At 45.0% G+C, this 8,726-nt stretch overlaps 1 protein-coding gene across 2 annotated transcripts; it reads right to left on the bottom strand.

The window, feature by feature from the left end:
- Nucleotides 1–2,117: 2,117 nt before the first annotated feature.
- Nucleotides 2,118–8,192, bottom strand: RAN (RAN, member RAS oncogene family). 2 transcript variants are annotated; one of them, XM_039357336.1, is made up of 7 exons: nucleotides 8,027–8,192; nucleotides 6,075–6,120; nucleotides 4,773–4,857; nucleotides 4,186–4,311; nucleotides 3,602–3,789; nucleotides 2,610–2,780; nucleotides 2,118–2,523 (listed from the first exon to the last, which is right to left on the bottom strand). In XM_039357336.1, exons 2-7 carry the CDS (start codon nucleotides 6,111–6,113, stop codon nucleotides 2,479–2,481), a joined length of 654 nt encoding a protein of 217 aa, XP_039213270.1. In that variant the 5' UTR covers nucleotides 6,114–6,120; nucleotides 8,027–8,192; the 3' UTR covers nucleotides 2,118–2,478. The 2 variants fall into 2 exon arrangements, with proteins under 2 accessions (XP_039213270.1, XP_039213271.1); XM_039357337.1 differs by lacking the exon at nucleotides 8,027–8,192 and adding an exon at nucleotides 7,683–7,706.
- Between the last annotated feature and the right edge of the window lie 534 nt (nucleotides 8,193–8,726).

Here is an 8,726-nt window from a genome sequence, read left to right as displayed (position 1 = left end):
GGAAGGGGCTCAAAACACATTTATTTCCCAAGGCTTTTTCATGGTGCTGTTCTGGTTTACACTTTATTGGAAGGTATGTTTTTATTGGCTCTTAAGCTGCCTGGAGCCACTAGAGGAGTAATTTAGATCTTCCAAGTAAATAACTCTATTCTGCCACCTCTGAGTAATGTTGGGACTTTTAACTGACAGAACAACTGTGGGCTACTTCACAAAGTATTAGAGGATGCTGTCTCTAGTGGATGAAATGGGAAAAAGTCCCGTTTTCAGGACAACAAAATTACCGTAACTATGTTCTTCTTTCCTACCATGTTAGGAAGAACAGAGATTGGGTGCCTTTTTAACTCAAATTTTTTTTTAGTCCCCATCTTTAAAAACATCCAGTTTACTTAAAATTCTGCCCCATTTCTGAATTAAGACCAATTTATGAGTGAACAATAACCATGGGGGGGGGGAATAGTTTCAATCTCCCCTTAAAACAGAATTCACCATAAAAGGGAGAGCAATTTGAGTAATGTGCAATGCTTCCTCCGCTTCTCTAATAGAGCATTCATGTTTTTTTTCCTGAACATTCTCCCTTAGTTGAGGCACAGGCAACCGTTTTGCCCAAGCTTAGGCTCAGCGTACTGTTTTAAGTTTTCTAACAAAATAATTTACATCCTGCTGTTTCACCAGTATCAGCATTTCAGCTAACTCAAGGTGCAGAACACGGCTTCGGCTAGAACCCTAACTGGGTTAGGTGTTCTAGTTTCTGGAGTGCAGTATGTAAACACAGGACACATTTGCTCGTTTTCTGAGATGAATTAAGAAATCAATTTGCTTCCTTCTGCCTTGGCTAAATTCAGATAGGCTGCTACTGCTTTTTCACCCGCCCAACCAACAGTTGCTCAATTAAGGTAACTGGGTTGCTATTACTGGCAGACCTGCCCAGCTAAAGCCTGTCCCTCTTTAATAAAGGAAAGTCTGGTCTCAAAACTGTATTTCCAGTCTGCAAGGACAGCTTGGGCCATAAACCAGAGGGTTTTTACGCCATTACAGAGCAGGAAATGCAGAAGACCCCTAGGTTGTGGCTGTGCCCACTCAACCTCCATATTTGCAACCCGTCTCTTGCAAAAATACTAGGCATGCCACTGGCCAAGGTTCCTCATTAGAGGCTACAGATGTGGCTCTAGCTAATCAGTTCAGTCAACCTCTACAGAAGACAATGTCAAACTCACAATGCTGCACATGTTTACCCCCACACACACATACACACAGCACGAATAGTTCCTATTATGTCCCAGTTGGTGCCCACAAGGATCCCTGCTTTTTGACATTATTCAAAATGAGATGAGATGCTTGCATGTTGTGAGGCACCGATCCACAGCAGGATCTCTAAATATATTTCTAGGGCTGGTAGTTGACTCACTACTCTCCCTTTCCAGAATGAAGACACTGGAAGGGGTTGCGTTTAGAGATTAATCCCAAACACCAACCTCAAGAAAATTCACCCTCCCCTTTAACTAGACATTAACTATTACCATGTCAGTTAGGACTAGGTTAGTTGCAGTCACCACGATAGAAGAAAAGCTGGTTTAGACCCAAGAATGTTCCTCAAAAATTAATCTGACTGAAGCAGCCCTTTCCATCATTTCATCTAGCATTCACTGATTTGCCTCAACTCTAGAAACCCAGAGGGCGGCATCTACTGTACGCTTCAGATCTACCTGCAACAATTATTTAGGCCAGTGGTTCCCAACCTTTTCTATAACCAGCACCCCGAGAACGCTTCTGATATATACCCGCACCCCTTACAAAAGTAATACCTGGTTTTCAATGACGTGAACATACACACTATAATTTTGAAACTTCAAAAAGTTTTCGCACCCCCTGGAATATCGTCTCGCACCCCTGGTTGGGAACCTCTGATTTAGGCTGAACCAAAATGAGACTTAGGCTTGCAAATTCGTTTAGGCTAGACTAGAAAATTAATTTAAAATTTAGATGCCGAACTTTGAGCTTCAGTTACTACCTGCTTGGAGTAATCGTTTAGAAGGGAAGGGGTTTTTTTGTTTTTGTTAAAAAAAAAAAAAACTTCAAAATCTTGCTCCAAATAATTATCCTTCGAAAGAGCCGCTTGATTGGGTATTTGAAATACAACTTTATTATGCTCTAAACAAAAAGGAATGGGAATGACAGTAACAAACAAGATTTACCACTGAATACTGTGATGAGACTGCAGCAGTCAGATTTGTAACTCAAATGTGGAGTAAATTTGCAGTCCAAAACAGCTAAATATGCAGGTCCAAAAATGAAGGAATTTTATTTCAACTGCCACATTCACACGCCAAACCCCCATTCTCTCTTTCAGCATCCCAAAGATTAAAGCACATGTTCTGCTCAGCTAGAATAATAAAGTGGCAAACACGCTGCACCACTGACATCACAGGACAGTTGCCTATAAAACTAGACTTCTGACGCTGGGCTCCAGCTTCGCCTCCCTCACAGGTCATCATCTTCGTCTGGCAGTGCAGTGGTCTGAGCAATCTGGAAGAGGGGCAAAGAAAGGGTCAAGAGCTGTGAAAAAGTCTAGGCAACGGGCAGTGGGCCAAGGGTCTTTGCAAAAGGGTTACCTGTAAATCTTGCTCGTACTGTGCTGCCAACGCTGGATCCATAACGACCTCTGGGGGCGCAAGAGCAGGCATGGCCACAAATTCCAGGTTGGGATCGCCAATGAGCTTTCTCGCCAGCCAAAGGAAGGGCTTCTCAAAGTTGTAGTTGCTCTTGGCTGAAATGTCGTAGTACTAAATGCAAAGGTTACAGAGAGGAACTTGAGTTATAACAGAGATGGGGGGGGGGGGCTGCTATCCTCTGCAGATAACTCCTTTGACTTCTACCGTGCATTTGCGGTTTGCTTTGTGAGAAGGTTTGACTTATTTTAAACTTTCTGTCACCACAAGATAGCTGCCTACTTTTATTAATTCAGAGTGAGCAGATTTAAAGAGAAAACCACTTCAGGAATCGCTACCAACTGAATCAAACATTGATAGAAGAGAATATTTGTAGCTCAGGGTTGAACTGTGGGGATCTTCCATGTTCTCCAAGCTTGTTTTCTTGCAGACCTTTCATTAACGAAGTAGGTAACCATAGGTAACACAATGGCTAGGCTAGCAGTGATGTTACCTAGCTGTGTAATGAAATGTCTGCATAAATCTAGTAAAGAAGTATGGTTACTATTTTGCTTCACATTGCACAATCTATAAAAAGGAAAAGAGGGTTCCCCACCACAAAAAATATGTTTGTTGGATTAAAACTCAGAAATATAGACAATTAAAGCTGCAAAACAGGTACATTTGGTTATGAGGGCTCCCTGGTACTTTCTGAGTTTGTTTTCTTGCAGACACTACCTCACCCAAACTATCCAGCCCTAGATTCTACCAGTGGGCTCTGGGGAACCCAGAGCAGGATAGAGCCCATTACATGGCTAGTTTGAATGTACCAAGGTTGAGGACCCCTGGAGTAGGCGGCAGTTTAAATTTTCTAAATAAATCAATAAACTAGGTCACATCAACATTTGGTTCTGTTGACCTTCCTCTTTTCAACTAGAGAGATGCCTTGTCCTTACCTGCAGATTCTTCTTCCTGTGAAAGACAATGGACTTTGCTTTGACTTTCCTGTCCTTGATGTCCACTTTGTTGCCACACAAAACTATGGGGATGTTCTCGCAAACTCGTACCAGATCTCTATGCCAGTTTGGTACGTTCTTGTATGTAACCCTTGATGTTACATCAAACATTATGATAGCACACTGAGCTAGAAGGCAAAGCCATGGGCATTATTAGTCAAGGGGATGGAAGCATGCAATTTGCAATTCTAGTATTAAAGCAATTCTATATAAAAGCAGTCCCAGGTGTTTGCATTGTTACTTCAACAGTATCAAACGGTATCCATTTTGATGTAGTTTCACGCTAAGTTTCAAAATTTAGGATGCTTGCAGGTAATAAATCCTCAAGGAACTTGAATTACTATCATTTTTTTAACATAAATATAATGAAAACACAATTCTAATGTTCTGATAGAAAACAGAAATGGGAACACTTAAGTTACTGAAGTAAGGATAGTTCCTTACTTCCTGTTTACAAATATTTGTTCAAATAACTTATTTACTAAATGTACATGGCCAACCAACCCTGTCACCCTTGAACTGACCTTGAATGTAGTAACCATCTCGCAGACCTCCAAACTTTTCTTGACCAGCTGTATCCCATACATTAAATTTAATGGGACCTCTGTTAGTGTGGAACACCAGAGGATGGACTTCGACTCCCAAAGTAGCTACAACAAAATGAAATGTTAGTTGCTACGCTGCATGTGAAGGCACAATACAAAACTTTCAAGGATTATTTCGATGGTAAGTTACTTATCCATATCGGGCTTGTTCGCATCTCGTCTACAGAGTTTTAAAAAGCAACTTTTCTTTAAACATTATTTGCTTTTATTTTTTTTAAAAAAAAAAACAAATCACCAGCAGTTTGACTCTTTTTTCTCTTTTCATTCACCCCACTCCCTTGATCTACCAGGAAAGATGAAAAAGCTAATTATAACTCAGGTGTCATTTCAGCTCAAATTATATGATATTTAACACCCTGGACCCTTAGAATATACAGACCATAAAATTATGTCTAGATATCTAGAGTTTTACACCCAAGTTACAGTTTAGATCTGGTCCTATAAAAGGCAAGATACCTATCAAAATAATTTTAATGTGTCTAAATGACTTAAAAGAGTTGACATACCTACATACTTCTTCTCAAATTCACCAGTCAAGTGGCGTTTCACAAATGTTGTTTTACCAGTGCCACCGTCACCAACCAAAACAAGCTGAATTAAAAAATAAATAAAATTACGTTTTATGCTAACGTTTTTTTCAACCAGTATCAATCCTACAAAACAAATATATACCAAGCCAGTATGCTGTAATTGTTATAGAATAGTATAAAGATCTGGGGGAAGTTAGATGTAAACATTTGTAGGTATGAAATTGGCTAGGCTAGTAAACCCAGATGAATCTACAAACTATTTACATAAGCCATCTCATCCAAAACTACAGGCTCAATTCTAAATAAAGCACTGATCATCAAAAACTAAAACACATTTAAAAATATCATAGATCTACACACTGCAAGCTATTCAGGTTGTGGCAACAAACCAGCAGACAAATGTTTCTTGAAACGAAAAGTAACTAATTCATTTATGTTATGTATTTTTTCTACCTTGATGTTTTATTGGCAAATCCGTGTATTAATCTAAGGAAAATCTAAGCAAAAGAATGGTTTATATATAGAACTATTAATTTTGCTTGATTTAAAAAAATATTTCCATTTCTTTGAAATTACTCAGGACTAGAAAACTCACACCCAATTGTTTCTATGTATTTGAAGCTATACAATTTTACAATTAAAAGCATCCACTGTTTGGAACATAATAGCGAATAGCCACTATTTTGACAATATTAATAAAATTGCAGTACATATAGTGCATGTAATATTTCCTATTTACAAATTCAATCCAACTATTAAAAAAAGTTTACTAATTTACCAAAAGCTCTACCTTAACTCTCCAACAGGAACACATCAAAAGAAACACTCCTTCAATATAAATAATCAGACATCATTCATTAAAAATAACATTTGGATAGCAACCTGACTCTTTATGAGTTGGGACTTAACTGTGTATTCCAGCATTAAGTCTACAAATACAAGAAAACAGGCAAACAGTGTAGGCCACAAGGCTATTTTGGAATTAGTTATCATATTTTGCATGTCTGCCTTCAAAGAACCCGTATCAAATTTCTAACCACACACTGTCAGCTCTCAACAGATTGAAAATAAATTTAGGTTCCACTGAGAACAGGCATTTCTTTGAAGTGAAGAAAAAAAAAGGGGCGGAAAAAATACAGCCAGCCCAAAAAGGAGTTCGGCACAAGCCAGAAAAGCATTCCTGTGGATTTGCAAACCAACAAAGAAAGCTCAGAGGCCCGGCTTGCTGCGCTGGCTTCCTCCAGGACAAAGTTATTAGAAAAGACCGTTCAGCCCTACCTTAAACTGCACTTGTGGTTCTCCTTGTGGGGCGGCCATGCTGTGTCTGTGGGAAAGAGCAATGCATGAGTGGAGAGGCGGCACTGCAGATGATCGTCGCAGCTCCAAGGCGCGTGGCTGACTGGTTCAGCTCTCCATCCGGGTCGAGGAGGAGGAAGCAGTAAATGGCGGAAGGCAAGCACTGGGGCTGGCTGGGTTTTTGTGTGCGTTTCCCCCTCTCCACCTTCCAGCCCTTATAAAAACAACACACACACACACACATTCCACACAAAACTGCACAACCAGGGGCTTGTCAGAGGTGGTGAAAAACAGTCTGAAAAGGGACTGGACTAGGAAGGCAGAGAAGGGGAAAAGGGGTGGGGTAGTGCAGGGGGGAAGAGGGCCCAGCTGCAAAGTCAAATCACCGGTTTTCCTTTTTTTAGGACTATGCGCCTCCTCTAACCCACTCTTCCAGGCATCCCAGTCTGAGAGCAAAAGAGAGTACCCCTAAAGAAGGCCCCCCCTCCCCTTTCTTGACATCTCCCCCAAAAGAGAGGAGGGCAAAGAAGCATCTCCTCCCACCTTTCTTAGCACTCCCCAAGGCAAAAGTCTGGGGGGGACAGAAGAAAGTCTACCTTTCCCCTTTCTTGGCATCTTCCTTAAAGTCAGGAGCAGCAGAAGAGATACCTCTTCGGCAAGGGGGGGCTCCCTCCTTAATGGGATCCCCTAAAGGGGCATCAGCCCCTAAAAAAAACAGGGGGGACACAAGAGAGCCCCTAAAGGCCCCCTACCACCTTAATGGGATCCCCTAAAGGGGCATCTCCCCCTAAAGACAAAACTGGGGGGACACAAGAGAGCCCCTAAAGGCCCCCTACCATCTTAATGGGATCCCCTAAAGGGGCATCTCCCCCTAAAGACAAAACTGGGGGGGACACAAGAGAGCCCCTAAAGGCCCCCCTACCACCTTAATGGGATCCCTTAAAGGAGCATCTCCCCCTAAAGACAAAACTGGGGGGACACAAGAGCCCCTAAAAGCCCCCCTACCATCTTAATGGGATCCCCTAAAGGGGCATCTCCCCCTAAAGACAAAACTGGGGGGACACAAGAGAGCCCCTAAAAGCCCCCCTACCATCTTAATGGGATCCCCTAAAGGGGCATCTCCCCCTAAAGACAAAACTGGGGGGGACACAAGAGAGCCCCTAAAAGCCCCCCTACCATCTTAATGGGATCCCCTAAAGGGGCATCTCCCCCTAAAGACAAAACTGGGGGGGAGGCACAAGAGAGCCTCCTAAAGGGCACCCGCCCCCCAAGGCAAAAATCTGGAGGGGAGGAGAGAGTGTTCCTTCCCCGGGATCTCCCCCAAAGAAAAAGTCTGGGGGAAGCCATAAATAACAGCACCCCCCCCAAACCCCCCCCAGCACCTTCTTCCACCATGAGAAAAAAAAGTCTGGGAGGGGGATAGAAGAGAGAAACCCCCCCCTAAAAAAGCGCCCTTCCCCCACCTTTGTAGGCCTTAGGGGGGAAAACCCCCGTGAAAGCTGAAGAAAGAGACTCCCCCCCTCCCAGAAAGGCGCCCCCTTTTCCCCCAGCATACCCCTTCCGTGCCCCCCACCCCTTTTTTCGACTCACCTCCGAAGAAAGGAAAGAGGGCGAGAGGCGTGTTTGGGGGCCCATTCCCCCCTCCCTCCCTCCAAGCCCGCGCATGCGCACAACGCCGCCCGCCGCTCTCCCCCCCGCCGCCGCCGCCGCCAACGGCCTCCCGCCAACCGCCTTTCCCATCCCCGCGCGTGCGCCTCAGCCCCCCCTCCCCTCTTTCCTCGCGGGGGGGGCAACCGGAAGGCCTTTCCCGCCCTTTCTTGGCCAGAAGGGGAGGGGGGCGGAAGAAAGGAGGCCGTTCCCGCGAGGCGAGCGAGCGAGCGAGGCCGCGGCCTTCCCATCTCTCCTCTCCTCCAACGCCGGGCGGGGTTGGTTACCTTCTCGGGGCGTCTCGTCCGCTGCTTGCCTGCCTTCCTTCTTTCTCCGCTCGCGGCTGCCGCTGCTACTCCAGGGAAGCGAGCGGGCTTGTGAGGGAAGATGGCGGAAGCGCGCTCGTTCAAATCGCCCTGAAAGAAACAGCAGCAGCAGCAGCAGAGGGCGGGGAGCGCGCACGCCGCTCACGTCGCCGCGCGGGGAGAAAGCCAATCAGCGCGCGCGCGTGTGTCGCGTAGCGGGAGGGGAGGAGCCTGGCGTCAGGCGACCGCGCCTGCGCGGTGGCATGCCTCCGAAACTTGGGCTCGCTCTTTCTCTTTTACCCTCGCGACGCCTTTCTCAGCAGAGAGAGAGAGAGAGAGAGAGAGAGAGAGAGAGAGTAAATGCGCGCGCTTTCTTCGATAGCTCCGCCCCCTCCACACCACCATCACCCCGTGTTGGGGTGCGCCTGCGCGGTGGCGCGCGGGCGTTTTGGCGCGAAAGGGGAGCGCTCTTTTTCCCCCCTTCCTTGGCGCGCGCTGCTATTTTAGATTTAAAATATTTACCCCCCCCCCCCAAAAAAAAAGGAGTAGGAAGAAATAATAATAATAATTAAAAAGAAGAAGCAATGCCACTGGCGATGCAAAAGACCCCCCTGGGCACCAGCAAGGGTCGTCTGATGGCAAAAATGATGATGCTTCCTTGCTTGGCCAACGGTGGGGAAGA

This window comes from Crotalus tigris, unplaced genomic scaffold (assembly GCF_016545835.1).
Source record: "Crotalus tigris isolate CLP2741 ecotype Arizona unplaced genomic scaffold, ASM1654583v1 scf7180000018891.247784533:1973344, whole genome shotgun sequence".
Taxonomy (NCBI): Eukaryota; Metazoa; Chordata; class Lepidosauria; order Squamata; family Viperidae; genus Crotalus; species Crotalus tigris.
This window is presented reverse-complemented; position numbering and strand designations above follow the sequence as displayed.